Source organism: Oryx dammah, unplaced genomic scaffold (genome assembly GCF_014754425.2).
Source record: "Oryx dammah isolate SB20612 unplaced genomic scaffold, SCBI_Odam_1.1 HiC_scaffold_11, whole genome shotgun sequence".
Lineage (NCBI taxonomy): Eukaryota > Metazoa > Chordata > Mammalia > Artiodactyla > Bovidae > Oryx > Oryx dammah.
Genome location: NW_024070195.1, coordinates 38,047,617 through 38,071,752, shown reverse-complemented (window position 1 = coordinate 38,071,752; position 24,136 = coordinate 38,047,617). Strand labels below are relative to the sequence as shown.

Genomic DNA, 24,136 nt, shown 5'->3' with positions numbered 1-24,136 from the left:
TCTGTAACTCCTTTATCTAGATTTATCAAGTGGTAAAGAGTGCATTGGATTTGCACCAGGCATATGGTTTAGAGTTCGTGGGTGGTACAATTTAAGTTAAATTGCCTTGAAGGCAACATTCACAAACACTTCATTGAAAAGAGTGAGCATTTTTTTTCTGATCTCATCTATACTATTTTATGGGAAATTTGGAGAAAAATGGTAGTGATGTGTTACTAAAATATTACTGTTTAAAATTCCAGATAACTAATGAGATTGTGCGACAGATGATGGAAATGGAAGGAATGTACAGCTTGGATAAGCCTGGAGATTTCACCACTATTGTTGATGTACAGCTCATAGCAGCAATGATCCATCCTGGAGGGGGTCGAAACGATATTCCGCAACGTTTAAAAAGACAATTTACTGTGTTTAATTGCACATTGCCTTCAAACACTTCAATAGACAAAATTTTTGGTATGAGAGTTCTTGGTGTTTAATTTTTTATTGCATTACATAATGGACATAAACTGTGCAAAACCTTATTTAAGAGATAAAAAGGCTCAGTGTGAGGTGGGATTAAGTATCTGAAATGGACAACTAAATACCAGGAACTAAATACTAAGAAGAATCATGTTTATAGCCTATTGTAAGACTCAGGAATATTTAGAAATAGCCTTGTTTAAGGTTAGCTTTAGAGATAAGCAGACCTTTGTGTTCTGGTTTTCTTGACATGATTAATCAGAGAAATTTGAGCTGATGAATGATAGCACATTGATCATGGATTAGCAATATAATACATCAAGTCAAATGTAGCACATTGCTATGTTAGTGAAAATGATATATTCTTTGGAGTATAACCTTACATTCTTTATTAAAGTATATGATTCTTTTAAACATTATAATTCCTTCAAACATAATTATAATTCTTTTAAACATTTACAAACACACAGACATGTACACACCAGAGTTTTGTCATTGTTTTTGCCAAAACAAAATCATATTATATACATTTCCTATTCAACTTGAAATTTTCTTTAATAATGTATAATGAACATCTTTTCAGGTCAGTAGTTATTAATCTAACTCATACTTTTTTAAAATTTGAAAATGACATTTTGACACTAAATTTAGGCTCACACAAACTATTCCATAACAATTATATACATGAAGACATATAAGAGAGACTGACCCATGCATATGTGGTCATTAGTTGCTTGACATAGCAAGTACTATAGATGAGAAAAGAAAATTTTCAGTAAATGGTGCTGGAATATTTAGTAATTCTTATGTGAAAATAATGGAAATTGGACCCCTACCTCACACCAAGCATTACAGTCAATACAGAAGTTTTGAAGATTTAAATATAGAAGGCAAAGCTGTAAAACGTTTGGAAAAAATATTGGAAAATATCTGAATGATCTCTGGGTAGGAAAGAATTTCTCAAATGAGACTCAGAAAGCATAGACCATAAAGGAAGAAAATGATAAATTTGACTAAAATGAAGAGTTTTTGTTCATTCAAAAAGCAACATTAAAAGAGTATTAATAAAATAAAGACAAGTCCCAAAATGGAAGAAAAAAATTTCGACAGGTAACAAAGCAAAAACTTAGTAATCTGAATACTCTGAAAATTTCTATGACTCTGTCAGATAAAAAGCAAACATCCTAATATAAATGTGGACCAAAAGTCAGGCACTTTAAGAAAACAAGATGACTAATAAACAAATGGTAAACATTAGAAATATGAACATTTAAACACCAGGGGAAAGCCATTTATAATCACTAGATTTGCAAAAATGAAAAATTCTGACCAAAATATCAGGCATTGGTGAAAATGTGAAGCAAGTGAGACTCTCCCCTGCTGGTGGGAGTATACATTGCCACAAGCTCTAATGACTGGACATTATTACTGGCTGTAGAATGTGTGCACACCCACCGCCGTTCCACTTCCAAGAATATGCCAATGCATCAGTTTCTTCCTTTATGGTGATGCTTACGGAATCTCATGTGAGAAGTCCTTTCCTGCCTAGAGGTCATATAGATATTTGCCTATGTTTCCTTCCATATTTGAGTTGATTTTGCACATGTGCGCCAGAAGACTTACACAAGAAGGTTCATAGAATAGTGTTCATGACAGCAAAAACCGTGTAGTAACCCAAATGTGTATCAACAGTGAAGTCAGATAAATACATTGTGGTGTGGGCATACATGTTGTGCTCTGTAGCTGTGAATGTTAACAAACTCAGCTACATGCTTCAAAATAGATGAAGCCAAGAATTACAACATTAAGGGGAAAAAGCAAGTCACAGAGGAGCCTATAACATAATTCCATTAAATTGAATTTCAAAAATTAAAGTTAAAAGAAAGGGGTTAAAGTTCAAGAAAATAAGTGGCAGAGCTGTTTTGGGGAAAGCGAGTTGCTGATTCTCATAAAGTCAAAGCAGTGGGCTACCTCTGGAGGGAGGAGGGATTGGCCAAAAGAGACTTCTGATGTGCCGGGGCACCCCCAGTCTAGTGGTCTGTATGTGAGTGTTGGCTTACTTGTTAAACTATTTTGTACAGTCTTTGATATGGTTCATATTGAAAATGAGATACAGAAACACACTAGAAACAGGCTCAGAGAAGTGAAATAATTGCCCAGTTATGTGGTGCTGATCCTGTTCTCTGGGGCTTCCAAGTGGCATTAGTGGTAAAGAACCCACCTTCCAATGCAGGAGACCCAGGTTTGATCCCTGGGTCAGGAAGATCCCCTGGAGGAGGGCATGGCAACCCACTCCAGTATTCTTGCCTGGAGAATCCCATGGACAGAGGAGCCCGGCGGGCTACAGTCCATAGCGTTGCAAAGAGTTGGACACAACTGAAGTGACTTAGCACACACACATGATCCTGTTTTCTGATTCCTGACCCTATACATCTATAACACATTTGTGCCACAGGAAGCTAAAAATGTAGAATCAGAGGACTTCAGAAAGCAAAGAGGCCTTATAGGCGTCTAGCAAAGCCAACCATGATTTTGGACCATTTCATGTTCCCTCAGGGCTGCCCTTCTTTGGTCTATGTGAGCAAAGCCCAGTTTCTTGGGCTGCCCCGCCATTTGCAAACCTGCTACGTGTCTCTGGGCAGATATTCATACTCATTTTCCTCTGAAAATACCATGCTCGGTACTGAACATAAAGCTCAACACTGAGTCTCACTGGCACGAAGTAGGGTTAAATCTGTTTTTGCAGTCTAACACCAAACACACTTGGAGACTTTAGAAATAGTCTGTAGACATACAACACAGTCATTCCTGAGGGTGATCATGTCAGACTGTCACTGGGCTGGGTGTTTCCTAGGAACCATTACATCACCACTCAGGCCAGGGTGTTGCTGACTGCAGGTCAGGAGATGGGGGTCCTGACATTCCACTAATGTCAACAACCAATTCATGTGACCTGGAACATTTTGCTTTACTTATCTGTACCTGCTCTCCTCAACTATAAGGCGAGGAAATAGTTCTTTTTTTATTATTATTATTATTTTACTTTACAATACTGTATTGGTTTTGCCATACATTGACATGAATCCACCACGGGTGTACATGAGTTCCCAATCCTGAACCCCCCTCCCACCACCCTCCCCATATCATCTCTCTGGGTCATCCCAGTGCACCAGCCCCAAGCATCCTGTATCCTGTATTGAACCTAGACTGGCTTCTAGCTCTTCTACTCTTTAGTGTGAAGGCTGCTTTACGGGTTCCAGAGCCAAGTTTCCTTTAGGTCCAAACTTTAGATTCACCCATGTACAAGCTGGGTGACCTTGGGCAAGTTAGTAAACTCATATTAAAATGAGAATAATAATACCCTCTATGTCCATCCACGTTGTTGCAAATGGCAGGTCATGTCAGACAGAGAAAGACAAATACCTATGGTCTCACTTATATGTGGACTCTGGGAAATAAAACAAATTAGCAAACAAAACAAAATAGAAATGGACTCATGGATACAGAGATCAACTTGGTGGTTGCCAGAAGGGATAAGAATCGAAGGATTATTGAAAAAGGTGAAGGGGATTCAGAGGTACAAACTTTCAGTTATAAAATAAATTAGTCCTAGGGATATAATATACAGAAATATAGTCAATAATATAGTAATAGTTTTGCATGGTGACAGATGGTTATTAGGCTTACTGTAGTGATCATTTCTTTAACTGAGTAAATAATTGATTTACAATGTTGCATTACTTCCAGGTGTACAGCAAAGTGATTCAGTTGTACATACATATATATCCATTTTTTTTCAGATTCTTTTCCCTTATAGGTTATTACAAAATGTTGAGTATAGTTCTCTGTGCTATACAGTGGGTCCTTGTTCATTATCTATTTCATATATAATGCTGCTAAGTCGCTTCAGTCGTGTCCAACTCTGTATGACCCCATAGACGGCAGCCCACCAGGCTCCCCTGTCCCTGGGATTCTCCAGGCAAGAACACTGGAGTGGGTTGCCACTTCCTTCTCCAATGCATGAAAGTGAAAAGTGAAAGTGAAGTCGCTCAGTTGTGTCCGACTCTTAGCGACCCTATGGACTGCATCCTACCAGGCTCCTCCATACCATGGGATTTTCCAGACAAGAGTACTGGAGTGGGGTGCCATCATATATAATAGTAATGTGTATATGGTAATCCCAGACTCCTAGTTTATCCCCCTCTTTTCCTTTTGGAAACCTTATTTTCTATGTATGTGGGTCTGTTTTGTAAGTTCATCTGTATTATTTTTTTTTAGATCCCACATATAAGAGATATCACGTTTGTCTTTGTTTTAGTGTGATAATCTCTAGGTCCACCCACGTTACTGCCAATGGCATTATTTCATTCTTTTTGATGGCTGAGCGATATTCCGTTGTACGTATGTACCACGTCTTTAGCTATTCATCTGTCAATGGACATTTAGATTGCTTCCATGTCGTGGCTATTGTCAGAAGTGCTACAGTGAACATTGGGTGCATGTATCCCTTCACATTATGGTTTTCTCCAGATATATGCTCAGGACTTGGGTAGCTGGATCATATGGTAGCTCTGTTTTCAGTTTTTAAAGGAACCTCCATACTGTTCTCCATAGTGGCCGTACCAGTTTACATTCGCAGCAAGTGTAAGAGGGCTCCTTTTCCTCTACACCCTCTATAGCATTTATTGTTTGTGGACTTTTTCATAACGGCCATTCTGACCAGTGTGATGATTTAAATGTCGAATCACTATGTTGTACACCTGAAAATACCAGAATAGTGTGTGTAGACTATATTTCAATAAAAAATAAGTAAAGCGGAAATAATAATAATACCTACCTCAGATTCTTTCTTGTAGGATGTTGGGAAAATTAAAAGGGTTAATACATATAAAATACTTTTCAGTGCGTACTAAGCTTTGCTGGTCCCACTGCTGACTCCCAGTCTTAGCTGATTCTTTGAGAGAAATTCTTCACACCTTATAATGATTTATTCACTGGGATAAACATGTGCTTTGTGATCTTGAAGTAAGCTTGTACTTTCAATCTTGTTTATTTTTCAGGAGTTATTGGCTGTGGGTACTTTGATTCTTGCAGAAGGTTCAAACCTGAAATATGTGAGATGATTTTGAATTTGGTTTCAGCGAGCAGAGTGCTATGGCAGTGGACTAAGGTACAAAATCGTCCGTTATCAGTAATCAGGAAAAAAAAAAGTCACTAATTTTTCAGTCTAGTTATCACCTTGTGGCTCAGGAAGTTCTCATCACATATTGGGTAACAGTGTTTTTTTGAGAAAAGACAAATTAGGGGCTCAAATAGACTTATGACACCTTTTCCTTCCAGGGAGCAAATATTCTGACTGAATAATGCTTTTCATATGTATGAGATATTACTGTAAAACAGACATTGCATTCAAGATAAAGTAGAATTTTGCTGAAATGAGAACACTGCTTTTCTACTTATTTCTCTGATTTGTAACTCTTTATGTCTGTCTTCCCCTCGCCATCCCCAAGAACCAAACTGTGTCAGACACTCAAATGTTCACTGAGTGACTGCATGGATTTCCAGATATTCTTAGCTAGTCAGGACTTAAAGTCCAATTTGTGGATTCCTCTGAGGTGGAGCATGAATTAGTAAATGAATACAATGTACTTAATAAAGTAGTCCAGATTTTACTGCAGAGATCAATGCCCTAAGTAAAACTCAGGGAGCGTTGTAGCTGTCACCAGATGTCTGAAGGTAGACTCATGAAAAAGTAATTAAAGATAGGTCAGATTAAAAAACACACACACACACACACAAACCCAGCGTTGATATGTGCTAGAAAAAAGTGGTGAAGGAGATGAGGATTACTTGTCATAGTTCATATGTTCGTTTGGCCATTTACGCACATCTGGACAGAAGCTGATGTCCTGGGGAAACCTGGAGTGTGGCAGCCTCTCGACCCCTGGGCGGACTGGGGATTTCTTCCATGTAGCCCCGCTGCAGTGACCAGTTCTTTGCATGGGGCCTGCTCCAAACTGGAGTTTCAGAATGTCTGAATGTCTGAGATAATTCTCTGTCATAAGATCCCTCTTTTTCCAGTGGGACTGTTGTTCAACTTAACATGTCCTTGTACATATTTTTATGGAATACTTTGGTCTTCCTGGTATTTTTCCATCAAAGCTTCTTTTATGAGTGTTAATAAGTTCCACTTCCTCACCTTTCTTTATCTTTTTAACATGTTTTGCATAAGTTCTCATTTCTACTGCTCTCATCAAAGTCATCAAAGACCACAGTCTTACCAAATCCAGAGGCTGATTTCATCTTCCTCTGACTTGACCCTTTAGTGGCATTTGATGATCCCTCTAAACACATTCTTCTCTTGGCTTCAGAGAGGCCTTATGCTTCTTACCTCACTGGCTGTCTTCTCTAAGTCCCCACTCTCCCCCTTCCTCTAAGCACTGTGGTGCACCTGATCTCCATCCTGGAACCTCGTCTCTGCCTCCATTATTACCCAGGTAGCCTCATCCAGCTTCACGGCTTTAAGCACCATCTCTGGGCTGATGACTTCAAAATCAATACCTCCATCCCAGGCCTCTCTCCTCAGCTCCAGACTTGTTTCTAATGGGCTTACTTAGTAGACATCACCACTTTGATGTCTAGTAACGATCTCAAAGTTAACGTGTCTGTAAATACGGTCCTCTATCAGACTTTTGTATCTTAATTATCCTGGTTCTCAGGCTAAAACACAGGACTCCATCCTTGATTTCTCTCTCTCATTCCCTACATCTAGTCCATCTGCAAATCTTAGCAAGCAGTCTTTCAAAATAGTATATCCAGAAGTTGAGTGCTTACTGCCACCTGACTGTGATCACCCTGATAGATGTTTCCATTACCTGCCCTCTAGACCAGGCAGCAGCTTCCTAATCAGTCTCCTTGTCCTCCTAGAATCTGTTCTTTACATGGTCATAAAAATGCTTTTATAAAAGTACATTGGAGATCATTATTCCCTTTGTTTTAAAAGATACTCTTTTTAAAAAATAGATGATGCTACTCCTCCATTTTATTTATTTATTTTTGGCCCCATAGTGCAAGCATATGAGATCTCAGTTCCCTGAGCAGGGATCGAACCTGTGTCCCACACGGTGGAAGCATGGAGTCTTAAGCACTGGACCACCAGGGAAGTTGCTCCTTACTCAATCTTAAAATCACCAGTAGATTCCCAGTTACACTGCAGTGAAACATCCCATCTGCCCTCTGGTCTGTCAACCTGAGTTGGCCCCTGCTTACCGCTCCGTAGCTCAGTGGTAAAGAATCCACCTGCAGTGCAGGAGACGCAGGTTTGATTCCTGGTTGGGAAGATCCCCTGGAGTAGAAAATGGTAACCCATTCCAGTGTTCTTGCTGGCAAAATCCCACAGACAGAGAAGCCTGGAAGGCTACCGTCCATAGAGTCGCAGAGTCGGACATGACTGAGCCACTGGCCATACATAAACACCCTTCTTCCCTCCCACTGTTCTCTGCAGCCACACTGCCCTTCTCACTGTTTCCTGAACACCCTCGTTTGTCATGCTTCTGGACCTTTGTACTTTGTTCGACTCTTCTCATCATCTTACCATCAGAGGGCTTTCTTAGATGATTTTCTCTAAAATAACTGTCCATGACCCCATTGCAGGCCTTATCTGTCTCCTGATCCTTCATTTGTTCTTACTATGACTTTTATCATGATTATTTTCTATCTGTTAGTTTATATTTGCTTCCTATTTATTGCCAGGCTCTCCCACTTGAACAGGCCCCTGATGGCAGCAGATTTAGCTGTCCTATTTACCATGATATCTTGGTAAGGGTAGTGGGAGATACTCAAAAATAGTCATAAAAAATGAATGAATCTTCCTATTCTTCCCCAGCCTCAAATAAGCAGCCTTCTTTGTATCTTTTCTTCAAATTTCCCATTTTCACAAAGCACTCTTTTAATCCACTCATGCCTAGTATATCTCTTTACTTTTCTATTACTTTACATAGCTTTAAAGCAGAAGCAGGTGAGAAAAAAAAAGAAGTTGACAAAAATTAAAAGAAAATGTTGAAAGATGAGGTAAGAAGCAGATTAATAAATAAGAAAGAATAGGGTAAGAAAGGACTTCATTTAATTCTCCCTAATGGTTGCTTAAGTTGCCAACAGCTGCCATCATAGCTGCAGTCTTTTACAGAAAAGAAAAAAGTAATGTTCACATAGCCTTATCCCTTTATTTTTGCATATTTGTAATATAAGTGCCTACTTTGCATTTTGGTGAGTAGTATGAACATTTTAGCTTGGAATGGAACTGAAAGCAAAGAGGGAAAGTGAAAGGTGGTTGCTAATATATCATTTCTCTTTATTCTGTCTTCGCTTGCTACCTGCTGTTTTTAACTTGCACTGTAAATTAGCCTGTAGAAATTACTCTGTAAACTCAATAGGGTACTTTTTCAATATAGAAAGAACATATTCCATGAATAAGTGCTAAAGAAAGCATTTACTTTCCTGAATTACTCATATGGAAAATTTGCTTTATATTTCCAAAGTTCTCATTGTTTCACTTTCAAAATGATGCTGATGGCATCAATTACAATCTTTACACTTGGGCAGCAATACTTCCCACACCTAATGCCTCAAGTTTATCCCTTAACTGGGACCTCTTTGTATAAGAATGTAAAAGGTGTCATATTATAGTTTTGCCTATTTGGATTTAGAAGTGGGTAGAAATAATAAGTAACTTAGTGTTCAAACAAACAAGCAAAACCCACAAAAACTACTAAGTAACTATAGCTGCATATCATGCTTGCTTGCCAATTCTATTGTGGATATAGAGGTATATGAAAGCATATTGACTGAGTTTGGATCCATAAGTGAAATCTAGATTATGATAAACAAATGTATTTGTGGAAATCCAAATGCACTCAGGACCTTAATCAAAGCAACCTATAAAAGATGGTTTTTATTGACTTTAGACATGAACTTTCATTATTCTTAACCACATGACCACCAGCTCACAATCAGTTTTTTTGTTATGACATATTTCCATTTTGACGTAGGATCACAACAAACTATGGAAAATTCTTAAAGAGATGGGAAAACCAGACTACTATCTTCCTCCTGAGAAACCTGTATGCAGGTCAAGAAGCAACAGTTAGAACTGAACATGGAATAACAGTCTGGTTCAAAATTGGGAAAGGAATACATCAAAGCTGTGTATTGTCACCCTGCTTATTTAACTTATATGCAGAGTACATCATGAGAAACACTGGGCTGGAGGAAGCACAAGCTGGAATCAAGATTGCTGGGAGAAATATCAATAACCTCAGATATGCAGATGATGCCACCCTTATGGCAAAAAGCAAAGAGGAACTAAACAGCCTCTTGGTGAAGATAAAAGAGGAGAGTGAAAAAGCTTGTTTAAAACTCACTGTGAAAAAACTAAGATCATGGCATCCAGTCCCATCACTTCATGACAGATAGATGAGAAAACAGTGAAACAGTGGCAGACTTTATTTTCTTGGGCTCCAAAATCACTGTAGATGGTAACTGCAGCCGTGAAATTAAAAGACACTTTCTCCTTGGAAGAAAAGCTAGGACAAACCTAGTCAGTGTATTAAAAAGCAGAGACATCACTTTGCCAACAAAGGTCCTTATAATCAAAGCTATGGTTTTTCCGGTAGTCATTTATGGGTGTGAGAGTTGAACCATAAAGAAGTTTGAGCACCAAAGAATTGATGCCTTCTAACTGTAGTGCTAGAGAAGACTCTTGAGAGTCCCTTGTTCAGCAAGGAGATCAAACCAGTCAATCCTAAAGGAAATAAATCCAGGATATTCATTGAAAGGACTGACACTGAAGCTCCAATGCTTTGGCCACCTGATGTGAAGAGCCGGCTCACTGGAAAAGACCCAGATGCTGGAAAAGACTGAGGGCAAGGGGAAAAGGAGGCAACAGAGGATGAGATGGTTGGATGGCATCATTGACTCAATGGACATGAGTCTGAGCAAATCTGGGAGATAGTGAAGGACAGGGAAGCCTGGCATGCTACAGTCGATGGGGTCACAAAGAGTTGAACATGACTGAGCGACTGAACAACAGTAACAACAATTTCTATAGACACACTAATAAGGTTAATAATGATTAGGAACGCTTATTCTTACAATTCAGTTTTTAAAAACTCAAGGAACAATGGCTTGATCAAAGTCAACTCATGGGGGTAGAACAAGAGTTGGAATCTGCATCTAATGCATCTTGAGTCCATCCTACTAAAAGCATTATGGTCTTTTAAATTATATTTTGGTTTATTTATGATGTGTTTATTCCATAAATGCTGTAAGAAAAATATAAACTTAATTTATTTGCCTAGTCTATTTTATATAAAATTGGAACTGTGAAATAAAATCATTCTAAAAGATTTTTAGTTTTATCTTCAATTGAAATTGAAGAGTGTTACTTTTTCTCTCAACTCTAGGTGAAGATGCTGCCTACTCCTTCTAAATTTCATTACATTTTCAATCTGCGAGATCTTTCCAGAATTTGGCAAGGAATGTTAACCATAAAAGCCGACGAGTGTGCTTCAGTTCATGTTCTTCTGTCACTTTTCAAACATGAGTGCAACAGAGTAATTGCAGACAGGTGTATATTGCAGTGCTTGAGTTTAAATGTAATATATAAGCAGTTTATACTACTAGATTAACTCCTGCATTATCGACTCAAATAAGTAGAACATTTTCTTAAATTGCTCTGAGGCTTGTGACACATGGATGTCATTTCCCACCTGCTGGTCACCTTGAAAAAAACACTCCACCAATTTCCTTGAGTATTATTTCAATAAGGCATTTTAAAAATATGCCCACATTATCAGCGTGTTGACAACATTCAGAGGCAAATTTTAGTTATGTTATAGTTTCTAAAAAATACTTGAAATGTGTGTAGTGAGAGCTCGGTTGCATGGTGACATTTGATACATAAACTAAGTCATCTTTCTGAGCCTCTGTTCACTCCTCTATAAAATATGACGGTAATGCTGGTCTTGTTGTTGTTTAGTCACTAGGTCACAGCTGACTCTTTTGCAACCCCATGGCCTGTAGCCCATCCAGTTCCTCTGTCCATGGGATTTCCCAGGCAAGAATACTAGAGTGGGTTGCCATTTCCTTCTCCAGGGGATCTTCCTGAGCCAAGGAATTGCACCTGTTGTCTCCTGCATTGGCAGGTGGATTCTTTACCGCTGAGCTACCAGAGACACCCAATGCTGTTCTTACAAAGCTGTGAAGGACCTACTACAATGTCTCACATAAAGAGGCCTCTGTCAAATATTAGTCCCACTCCTTCCTCCCTTCCCACTCTGATGCTATAAGTGTGAAAAGGACCTTCATACACTGGGTGCACACAGACCCAGAAAGAGGATGCTCACCCACTACTGGCTGTCAAGTTCTCCTCTTCTGTTGCAAGTTTCAGGGATCTTGGGCCTCACCCAAGGGACTTACCTGTTTTATGAAATAAAAAAAATCAATCACACTTGTTAAAACAATAAGACACTCACCCTTTATTCAAGACTATCATGATAGATGTAGAGACTATACAGTGAGGTTTTGCAGTAGGGCTGAGAAATTGGGCTCAACTCTGAATACAAGCAGGGAAAACTGGGAATTTATAACTGGGGAACAAGATGGGGGAGTTTGGATGGGAAATTACTAAGAGGAACTAAGGGGGTTATGGGAGGATTCTGCCTAAACTTGGAGAAGGCAATGGCACCCCACTCCAGTACTCTTGCCTGGACAAGCCTATGGATGGAGGAGCCTGGTAGGCTGCAGTCCATGGGGTCGCTTAGAGTCAGAAACGACTGAACATCTTCACTTCACTTTTCACTTTCATCCATTGGAGAAGGAAATGGCAACCCACTCCAGTGTTCTTGCCTGGAGAATCCCAGGGACGGGGGAGCCTGGTGGGCTGCCGTCTATGGGGTCGCACAGAGTCGGACACGACTGAAGCGACTTAGCAGTGGCAGCTGCCTAAACTGATCTAACGGGATTCTTGCTAAAAATGGGTGATGCAAAGAAGGACATGGAAGTCCAAAATTTGGGGCCTGGTTGGGAAGAAGATTCAGAGGAGCTTAAGTCTGGCCACAGAGAGAGACAGTCAGTATTTTCTGTAAGTGACACTGTCAGTGTTATAACTCTCTTGGATGGAGTTCGGTCTGCCTCTGGTCAGAAGGCTGAACATACTGTTTCTGTGTTTTGAGGTAATGGATGTACAGGGTGAGGACTGAGAAAATGTGGAGAGAGGTTAAAACCATGTTCAGTTAGAACAGATGCCTTCCTAGTTTGCATTTCTTACTCCTGTATTTTTCTTTTAGATTTATAACACCTGATGATGAGCAATGGTTTAATACACAACTTATTCGTTCACTTGAAGAAAATGTTAGCCCAGATGTGGGGTCCTATATTCTTCCTGAACCATACTTTGTAGATTTTCTCCGTGAGATGCCTGAACCAACTGGAGATGAACCTGAAGACACCACGTTTGAAGTGCCCAAAGTCTATGAATTGGTATTTATTTTCCGGTTTTTTCCATCACTCATCTAGCTAGATATTTCTCCCTGCACTAGCATCCCACTTTGGAGTTATCATAACTTCTACAATAGTTATACGTTGTGTTTCATGTCATCATAGGCCAAGTGGAATATTTATTTCAAATAAATTTAGCAGCAGTCCCATTAAAGTCAGGTATAAGACAAACGTGTGTGCAGTTATCTCGATTACCTAATATTGTTTTGAAAGTTCTAGGCAGTACAGCAAAATGACAAGAAGAAAATAGATGTAATTATCAGATAGGAAAAAACAAAAGTGTTATTACTGACAGATATGATTATCTCTTAATATAATCCAAGAGATTTTTAAAAATCAGTTCCAACTTTCAGTTATATGACCAAGTGTGATATAAATCTATAACTGAATAAATATCCTTTATATTAGCCAATGGGCCAAATCCAGCCTACTGCCTGTTTTTGTCAGATTTGTGAGCTAAGAAGGGTTTTGCATTTTTAAATGGGTCGAAAAAAATCAAAGAATAATAATATTGTGTGACACATGAAAATTACACAGAATTCATATTTCAATGTTCACAAGTAAAGTTGTATTGGAACACAACCAAGCCCATTTGTTTATATATTGTCTACGACTGCTTTTGTACTACAAAGGTGGAGTTGAATGACCATATGGGCCACAAAGTCTAAAATATTTACTATCTTGCCTTTTATAGAAAAAGGATTGCCATCTCTTGCCAATAATCCCAAGATAGGAAATACAACATAAAAGTATTTCATTCAGTTAGCAACAAATATGTAAAACATCTAGGAATAAATGTGATAAAACTTTACTTGGTTAAATGGCAACACATTATTTTCCATAAGTTAATGTATAGATTTAATGGTGCTTGAAACAAGACTCCAGAGAGATTTTTTTAAAAACAGGGTCACATAGAGTAATTTTGAAATGCATGTTGGTCAAAGAATTAAATGGGGAGCAACCATTTGCAAAAGAAATAAGTGAATATTGATTTCAGAATAATTTGACTACATAAACAATGTAAAATTTCTATATATTTTTAAAGCTCCATAAGCACTGTTAAGAAGCAAATAAAAACTGAGAAATACATTTGTTATATTACAGCCTTAATTAACATGGATAGTAGTTGGTGCTGGGATTCCTAAAGGAAAAGGTTAAGAATAATTTCATATTGGAAACCAACCAGTTAGGCTTCAGGATCTGAAAATGGAAATAACTAAAAGTCAATTCATTCATGACACATTTTTGGAAATCCATTAGGTTTAACTTTTTTAAAAGAATTACTTGTGAATATCTTTACAATTACAGCGTTCCTGAATTTTGGATCTTAAATATTATTTTTCTCTCTCCCTACTCTTAGGTACCGTCCTTTGAATTTCTGTCTGAAAAACTCCAGTTTTACCAGAGACAGTTCAATGAAATCATTAGAGGAACCTCTCTTGACCTGGTGTTTTTTAAAGATGCAATGACTCATCTTATTAAGGTTCTCACTATTGATTGTTTACTGATATAAATAGATAATGTAAAAGCTTAGTGAATTTCACAGATAAACTTTTTTAGAGAATACATTTATAGTATCTGATAGTTAATAGAAGAGAATCTATAGGTTAAGTCAGTTCACTCTCTTACAAAACAAAGGCTTAATCAGAAACCTCTTATTTAAATTCATCTATATGACAGCAATGGAGAAGGCAATGGCGCCCCACTCCAGTCCTCTTGCCTGGAAAATCCCATGGACAGAGGAGCCTGGTGGGCTGCAGTCCAAGGGGTCGCTAAGAGTCGGGTACTACTGAACGACTTCCCTTTCACTTTTTACTTTCATGCATTGGAGAAGGAAATGGCAACCCACTCCAGTGTTCTTGCTTGGAGAATCCCAGGGACAGGGGAGCCTGGTGGGCTGCCGTCTATGGGGTCGCACAGAGTCGGACACGACTGAAGCGACTTAGCAGCAGCATATGACAGCAAATGTTTTTCAAGGGCAAACTGATGGGTTTTGTGTTTGACTCGCTGAGTCAGTTTTACCTTTTTAGACAATAAGCTGGAGAACCCTATGAAAAAAATATTCCCTCAAACTATGTTTTGGTGTAATGGAAATCCCGTTGCCCATGGAGGAAAAGTTGATGTGTTTAAAAATGTTGACTTCATGATTGACTTACAGACTATGGGGAAAGGGAAATGTGAGTATACAGGACTGATAAAAATAGGAACCAACTGGAGGCATGCCCTAAAAGGAGTATGGCTTGGATCCAGGTGTGAAAGGCTGCAGAAGGAGTTGTTTGTGTAATTTATAGAGCAAAATGGAGTTTCTCCAACAAATTGGAGTATGAAGGTTTCATAAAGAGGAGATAGTTAACTCTGTATTTATTATAGAATCGTCTTCTGCAAAATTGGCGAATTTACATTCATCTATTCAACAATTAATAATTATTATTTTTAAAATGTTTATTTATTTATTTAGGCCATGTTGGCTCTTAGTTGTGGCATGCGGGCTCTTTCATCATGGCATGTGGACTCCCTGGTTGTGGTACATGGGCTCAGTAGTTGTGGCCCATGGGCTTAGTTGTTCTGAGGCTTGTAGGATCTTAGTTTCCAGACCAGGGATTGAACCTGAATTCCTTGCATTGCAAGGCAGATTCCCAACCACTAGACCACCAGGGAAGTCCCAACAAATAATTATTGAATACCCACAGTGGCTTGGTCTCATGGGCCTGGTACCCTGTTCTAGGTGCAAAACCACATAAGTGATTAACGTATTTAAAATATAATAGTAGATTTGACACATATCAAGGTGTCTGCCCCCTGTAAAACTTGAATTTAAAAAAATTCTTTGTTGTGGTGATAAATGAATTTAATGATCCATCTAGATTTTCTTCTAATCAGTGGTATTAATGTAAAAGACAGCTTTTTAGCAATGTCTCCAACTGACCTGAATAAGATTCAAACCACAGTTTGGGCCTTATCCTCTCTGTGAGGGAATCTCCTTAGAAAAGCAACATAAGGCTAAAGGCTGCTTCCCTAAGTTTTTTCTACAGATGTTTCCATGCCTCCATTGTAAATAGAATTTTGATACTTTTAAAAAATTTTCACTGGCAGAGATATGGTAGAGGTAGCATTTGTTGTAGAGCCAAGTAGCATTTGTTTTCTGTTTTAAGTCAGTGTGTTAGACTGATGATAATAAGCAAACAGTTGAAAACTGCTCCCTGCAGATTGGGAAGAGCAGTTCCATTACCCGTTGAGTCTGAAAATAATAAAATTACACACACACACAGAAAATCATTTTAAAATAGGAGATAGGAAAGCCAATTTGCACTCTTTTTCATGATGTAAATATAGATGGGCAATGAAAGAACTGGAATTGAATAAATCAATATGAAACCTTTTACATTAAATGAAAAAGTCTAATATAGTCTTGAAGCATGTGGTCAAACCATGGACCCATTTATTGCAAGCAGATGTAAACAGCTGAATTCTATTTTCAAATATATAACATTTTATTTCAAAACAGATTTCACGAATAATCCGAACATCATGTGGAAACGCGTTGCTTGTGGGTGTCGGTGGTTCAGGGAAACAAAGTCTTTCAAGATTGGCCTCTTTTATAGCTGGATATCAAATATTCCAGATAACATTAACCAGGTAAGATAAAATGAAACACGCCAATTTTTTTTTCTCTATTGTTGATTTCACTGTTGTGAAATGTTCGATTTAAAAAATTACATATATAATTATGACTGCTTTGCGTCGTTGTATGGCAGAAAGCAACACAGCATTGTAAAGCAATTATCCTTCAACTAAAAAATGAAATAAAATTAAAAAAAATTACAATAGGATTTATCTGGAGGTTCAGTGGTTAAGACTCCATGTTTCTACTGCTGGAGGCAACAGTTTGATCCCTGGTCAGGAAACTGAGATCCTGCATGCTGCTGGGCATAGCCAAACAAACAAAAATAAAAGAGATTACAACAATTTATTGTATTTCTTTTTCAAGTAAATGTTTTTATTTCAGGGTAGTATACATTTTAAAAAAATGTTCACAAATCATGAGTGTCAAAAAGTAAGTACACCTATGTAGTTGGTTCACAGATAAAGAAATAAAACATCACTAGCACCCAGAAGTACACCTTGGGTCTTGTCCCAGCCACTACCTTCCTAAGGGGAACAATATTCTAACTTCTAAGCCCATTGATTTATTTTGCCTATTTTTCAGCTTTATGTCAGTCAAATCATACGGGGTTTACTTTTTTAGTGTCCAGTTTTTGTTGCTTGCGCGGTGTTTGTGAGATTCATCCATGATGCTACACGCAGCAGTAGTTTGTTCATTTTTATTGCTGTGGAGCCTTCCATTTCATCACATATTGCCACAATTTGCTTATCCATTGTACTGTTGATAAACATTTGCGGGGTTTTTGATTTGCAGATACAGCTGTTATGAATATTCTTGCACATGTCTGAGTGTACTCCTCGAGATAGAAATGGTGGGTATAACAATGCAGGGGGAGTGAGGAGAAGAGGCCAGGCAGCGGAGGAAATCTGGAGTGGTTTCCAGAAACCCCAGGAGGCAGAGAATTAGCCTAAAAACGAGATTAAAGCATGGAAAGTGGTGTCAAACCTTCGAGTGGATCAGATGGGGGCAGAAGCCACGATTAAGGAAGTCAGAGAAGCAAATATAAACAAATTTTAAAATTCCTCAAGAGGCTTAGGTATGAAAGAAAGCAGCGAGAGGAGTCTGGACCTAGAGAGGGTGTGCTGTGACCATGTCTATATATTGTAAAAGCAATGCCTAACAGTCTGCTTAATTTTTAAAAATGAGCAAAATGGCTTTGTGACTTCATTGAGTGGTCAGTGAGAGGGTTGCTCTATCCACACCGGGCAGTTCTGACTAAGGATCTCTCACAGGTACAGCTACTTCTCAGCAAACCAACTTACCCATTTCCCTTTGTAATGAGTTCTCCCCCTTGGGAATTATTTTGAGGGGATAGATCGTTTCTTTTTGATAGTATTCCTTTTGCTGAGATCTATAAGACTTTTAACTATAGTGCCACCCAGAAGGGCTTCACTGCCTCTCCTAATTTAAAAATAAACTATGACATCTCTTATATGCAGAATCTAAAAAGAAATGATACAGATGAACTTATTTACAAAACAAAAATAGACTCACAGACTTAGAGAATGAATTTACGGTTGCCAGGGGAAGAATAGGAGGAAGGGATAGTTAGGGAGTTTGGGATATAGAATTATGTACACATTGCTGTATGTAAAATGGATAACCAACAAGGACCTACTGTATAGCATAGGGAACTCTGCTCAATGTTATGTGGCAGCCTGGGAGAGAGGGGAGTTTAGCGGAGAATGGATACATGTATATGTAGGGCTGAGTCCCTTTGCTGTCCACCGGAAATTGTCACAGCATTGTTAATTGGCTATACTCCAATATAAAATAAAAAGGTTAAAAAAATAAAAGTAAGCTATTTATACATTTAAGTGTAGTTAAGCTTACTCTTTGGAAGAAAGGTTATGACCAACCTCAGTTCAGTTCAGTTCAGTTCAGTTGTTCAGTCGTGTCCAACTCTTTGCGACCCCATGAATCGCAGCACGCCAGGTCTCCCTGTCCATCACCAACTCCCGGAGTTCACTCAAACTCATGTCCATCGAGTCGGTGATGCCATCCAGCCATCTCATCCTCTGTCGTCCCCTTCTCCTCCTGCCCCCAATCCCTCCCAGCATTAAAGTCTTTTCTAATTAGTCAACTCTTCTCATGAGGTGGCCAAAGTATCGGAGTTTCAGCTTCAGCATCATTCCTTCCAAAGAAATCCCAGGGTTGATCTCCTTTAGAATGGACTGGTTGGATCTCCTTGCAGTCCAAGGGACTCTCAAGAGTCTTCTCCAACACCACAGTTCAAAAGCATCAATTCTTTGGTGCTCAGCTTTCTTCACAGTCCAACTCTCACATCCATACATGACCACTGGAAAAACCATAGCCTTGACTAGACAGACCTTTGTTGGCAAAGTAATGTCTCTGCTTTTGAATATGCTATCTAGGTTGGTCATAACTTTCCTTCCAAGGAGTGTCTTTTAATTTCATGGCTGAAATAACCATCTGCAGTGATTTTGGAGCCCCCCAAAATAAAGTCTGACACTGTTTCCACTGTTTCCCCATCTATTTCCCATGAAGTGATGGAACCAGATGCCATGATCTTTGTTTTCTGAATGTTGAGCTTTAAGCCAACTTTTCCACTCTCCTTTTTCATCAAGAGGCTTTTTAGTTCCTCTTCACTTTCTGCCATAAGGGTGATGTCATCTGCATATCTGAGGTTATTGATATTTCTCCCGGCAATCTTCGTTCCAGCTTGTGCTTCTTCCAGCCCAGAGTTTCTCATGATGTATTCTGCATATAAGTATGACCAACCTAGACAGCATATTAAAAAGCAGAGACATTACTTTGCCAACAAAAATCCATCTAGTCAAGGCTATGATTTTTCCAGTAGTCATGTGTAGATGTGAGAGTTGGACCGTAAAGAAAGCTGAGTGCTGAAGAATTGTTGCTTTTGAACTGTGGTGTTGGAGAAGACCCTTGAGAGTCCCTTGGAGTGCAAAGAGATCCAACCGGTCCATCCTAAGGGAAATCAGTCCTGAATATTCATTGGAAGGACTGATGTTGAAGCTGAAACTCTAGTACTTTGGTCATCTGATGCAAAGAGCTGACTCATTTGAAAAGACTGATGCTGGAAAAGATTGAAGGCGGGAGGAGAAGGGGACGACAGAGGATGAGATAGTTGGATGGCATCACCAACTCAGTGGACATGAGTTTGAGTAAACTCTGGGAGTTGGTGATGGACAGGGAGGCCTGGCATGTTGCAGTCCATGGGGTCTCAAAGAGTTGGACATGACTGAGTGACTGAACTGAGCTGAACTGAAGCTACATCATCTCAAATGCCCATAACAACCTTTACAAATTGATAATTATCTTCATTTTGAAGATGAGGAAACAAGCTGTAAAACACGAAGGGACTTTCATAAAACTGCAAGGCAGGGATTTGAACTCTGGTCTTCCTGGTTTTAATGCCAGTAGTCTTTCCATTAGACCCTATGGATTACACAGAACTCCCTATTACTTACACTATGAAACCTCCTTCAAATAAGGACTTCTTTATAATCCCTCCATTGGCATCTACCCATGAGGATTTACATGCCGCATTTAAGAAAATGTCTGCTTTGTTTTCACATATCATATCACTTCTGGTAGCACATGCGTTTAGTAGGAAACAGGGTAAACAAGAAAAACAGAGACCAAGCTCGTCTCTCTTCAGAATCTGTGACCACATAATTATAACATTTCTATTATTTATATCACATTGCATAATGCATCTCTGAATCTAGTTGCTTAATTAGATGTGCAAATTACCATTATATGTAATTTACCACTAATTTTACTTATAATTTATCTATACCTTCTTACCAATCTAAGCTCATCCAAATATCTGATTAGTTTTAAATATTACATATATATTCACTTGGGCAAAAAACATCTGTTGGCTGAGCACTGTTGGACTGTAGGGAATAAAAGTTCTTTTCCTTGTTCCCAATTATTCTGTGTGAGTCACTTGTAGTAAATTCCCCACTAACTTCTCAAGCTAAATAAGACCTATTTATTTAGAGTGGTAATGTACAGCTGTTTAGCTCTGTGTTTTCTAGCAGGCACTATTAACTTAGACTCTATTGGAGCAGGTGCAGATCATGCTCTAATTATCATGGATTATATTGTGTTTTGAGATAAATGATGACTATATTTTCATTAAAGCTTTCTGCTCCTTCTCTTCTTAGGTCTTATAATGTGAGTAATCTCACAGATGATTTAAAAGCCTTGTACAAAGTTGCTGGTGCTGATGGCAAAGGCATCACTTTTATTTTTACTGACAATGAAATAAAAGACGAGGCATTTCTAGAATATCTCAACAACCTGCTATCTTCAGGGGAGGTATGTCTCCAAAGTAGAGAAAGAAGTTATATTTTTAAAATGTAAATCTGAATAGAGCAAGCAGCAGTCTTTCAGAAGTGAGGTATTTAGGGACTTCTCTGGTGGCCCAGTGACTAAGACTCTGAGCTCCCAACACAGGGTGCCCAGGATCAATCCCTAGTCAGGGAAGTAGATACCACATGCTGCAACTAGAGTGCATGCTGCAGCAAAGATCCTGGACGGATGCAACCAAGACTTGGCACAGCCAAATAAATACATGATAATTATTAAAAAAAGAAATGAAGCCATTTGGTACCCATTTTTCATTTTAGAAATGATTAACACATGAGCTTCAATCGATTTTTTTGAAGTTTCTGTGAAATTAATGCTGCTTACCTCCAGATATTTTATATGTTTTCTTCCATTTTAAATATGGTGCCTTATTTGTCTCATAAATCTTTGGCCTGATCCTGTAATTTATTTTAGGAGATGCAAAACTTATCTGTCTATATCATTTATGTATCTAAATATCAGAAGTATAGAATGGTTGAAAAAGTTACCCTAACTGTAAGTAGATGTGTATGTCAACACTGAGCACCAAAGAACTGATGCTTCTGAACTGTGATGTTGGAGAAGACGCTTGAGAGACCTTTGGACTGCAAGGAGATCCAACCAAGCCATCCTACAGGAAACCAGTCCTGAATATTCATTGGAAGGACTGATGCTGAAGCTGCAACTCCAATACTTTGGCCACCTGATGTGAAAGAACTGATTCATCGGAAAAGACCCTGATGCTGGGAAAGATTGAAGGCAGGAGGAGAAGGGGACAACAGAGGAAGAGATGGTTGGGTAGCATCACTGACTCAATGGACACGAGTTTGAGTAAACCCTGGGAGTTGGTGATGGACAGGGAGGCCTGTCATGCTGCAGTCCCTGGGATTGCAAAGAGTTGGACATGACTGAGCAACTGAACTGAACTGAATGTCACCACTGCTGACATCATTTTTATCATCACTTCTTTGACCACCAACATGCTTGGTACTTTATTAGAAGGATGCACAGGACTCAGCATATAGTTGAGCTTATGACTAAGATGTATTGCAGCAGCACAGTAAGGATTTTCAGCTGGATCAGTAAAGAAAAAGACACATCTGGGGGAGTGTGGGGAAATCCATATACATGCTTCCTATTAATATGTTCTCACTAAAGGGTCCATACAGAATGTGTTTTTGGTGTGAAGTGAAAGTGAAGAAATGCGAAGTGAAGTGCAGAAACACATGTGCTCTTTCTGTTCAAGGAAGCTCATTTGAGACTCAAGATTCAAGGTTTTCTTAGGGGCTGGTCGTGTAGTTGTTCTCTGCCTAGCCACAACTGCCAAAATTCCAGACTCCCAGAAGGAAAGCAGATTTCACCATCTATCCCAATGTTTTTATAAATAGTCTAGGTACAGTGGAACAGCCTTATCGACTAGTAATGGAGGATTCCTTCCAAAAGCCTAGTTCTCAGATGCCAGGCAAAGGCCAGCCCTGCAAGCGCACCTTGCGTATGAACTCTTCACAGTGATGTGTATGCATGCCTACTGCTGCATGCTCTAGTTAACTATTTTGGAACCACAGCTGAGACTGACTGTGAATCAGAACGGAAGGCATCACTGGACATGTAAAGTGGTGGTTGGAATGGTAAACCAGATGGCTTTTTGGTAATAGCTATTTGAGCAAAAGGAAATTTAATTTGCTCCTGATTAAGCTGCTAAATAAAAAGTTGCACTCTTGTAATTTCTGGCAAACTAGGGATTTGACTGTAGAGACACAGGAAGAAATATGAAAAGAAATGATGTAGTGGTGGGGGTGGGAGGGATGGGAAAGGACCAGACTTTGGCAGTGCATTGGCTGTGGGGAACTCTCAAAATACTGAACCCTTTCTTGCCTGTTCCTCAAAGATCTCCAATTTGTTTGCACGGGACGAGATGGATGAAATCACCCAAGGGCTGATATCGGTCATGAAAAGGGAGCTCCCTCGCCATCCTCCCACCTTTGATAATCTGTATGAATACTTCATTTCAAGATCAAGGAAGAACTTGCACGTTGTTCTCTGCTTTTCTCCAGTGAGTTTTTACTTTAGTTATTTCTACATAGGAGGAGTTACTTCCTTGAATGTACTTATTCACCTTCTTTGATGAGATGATTTGCTCAGAAATGAACACTTGTTACTTCTTTACTACCACCAATCTCCACTGACCAAAATCATACTAAAGAGTGAAAATTGAGTATACTCATTAGCAATTATTGCATACCCTACAACTTTGATTACCTAGAGACAGAAATTATTTGATTTTAAAGGATTTAGTGATATAGTTTTGTCTAGCTTTAGCTCCAATATAGTCATACTATCTAGAATGTCCCTGATGTAGGTTTGAATGTCTCTCACTCACTGTGCTATCCAGTATTGTAACCATTAGCCATTTGTGGCCATTTGATTTTTGATCAGTTAAAATTAAGTAAAAATGAAAATCCAATTTCTCAGTCCCACTAGTTTCATTTCAAATACTCAATAGCTGCATGTGGCTAGGGATTACTATGGAAAGCACACATATAGATCCTTTCCATCATCATAGAAAATTCTACTGGGCAGTTCTGCTCTTGGGGGTGGGGGAGGTGGCTCACTAACTTATAGGGCATCTTGCTTAATTTTTAGGTAGTCTAATAGCCAGAAAGGTCTTCTTTAAAAACAGTGGAATTTTGTCTCTGACTCTTCACCTGTGATTTCGTTTGTCCTGTAAAGTGAATCCAATCCCTCTCCTGCGTTCAGCTCTTCAGATATTTGGGGAAAGTTTCTGCAGACTCCCTAAGTAATTTCTTTTTTAGACCAAACACCTCCCATTCCTTCTGCAGATCTCACTTGCCCTGATTCCAAGCCTTTCACTGTCCTTGTCATCTCTCTCTAGAAATGTGGTTTGTCAGTTTCCTTTTTTTTTTTTCCATCCATTTTTCCTATATTGGAACAGATCTTTAATGTCAGATTGTTTAAAATTTTCTTTAAAATTTTAAGTATCAAATTTAGTTAGTTATTTTTTTGTTTTTGCTTAAGAATCCCTCTTGAGCCCCCCACCCACCTCCTGTCCCCCACATCTAGGCCGTTACAGAGCACCAGGCTGGGCTCCCTGTG

The 24,136-nt window shown here is 38.9% G+C and overlaps 1 protein-coding gene across 2 annotated transcripts in view; it reads left to right on the top strand.

Annotated features, from left to right (window-relative positions):
* Window positions 1-24,136, top strand: part of DNAH8 (dynein axonemal heavy chain 8) — a 313,398-nt gene that overhangs the window by 154,079 nt on the left and 135,183 nt on the right. For both annotated transcript variants that reach the window (XM_040249771.1, XM_040249772.1), the window contains exons 53-60: window positions 243-456; window positions 5,523-5,632; window positions 10,923-11,086; window positions 12,807-12,999; window positions 14,378-14,500; window positions 16,523-16,653; window positions 20,839-20,992; window positions 22,911-23,075. In XM_040249771.1, the coding sequence (XP_040105705.1) occupies window positions 243-456; window positions 5,523-5,632; window positions 10,923-11,086; window positions 12,807-12,999; window positions 14,378-14,500; window positions 16,523-16,653; window positions 20,839-20,992; window positions 22,911-23,075 (1,254 nt within the window). The remainder of the gene's footprint in view (window positions 1-242; window positions 457-5,522; window positions 5,633-10,922; window positions 11,087-12,806; window positions 13,000-14,377; window positions 14,501-16,522; window positions 16,654-20,838; window positions 20,993-22,910; window positions 23,076-24,136) is intronic.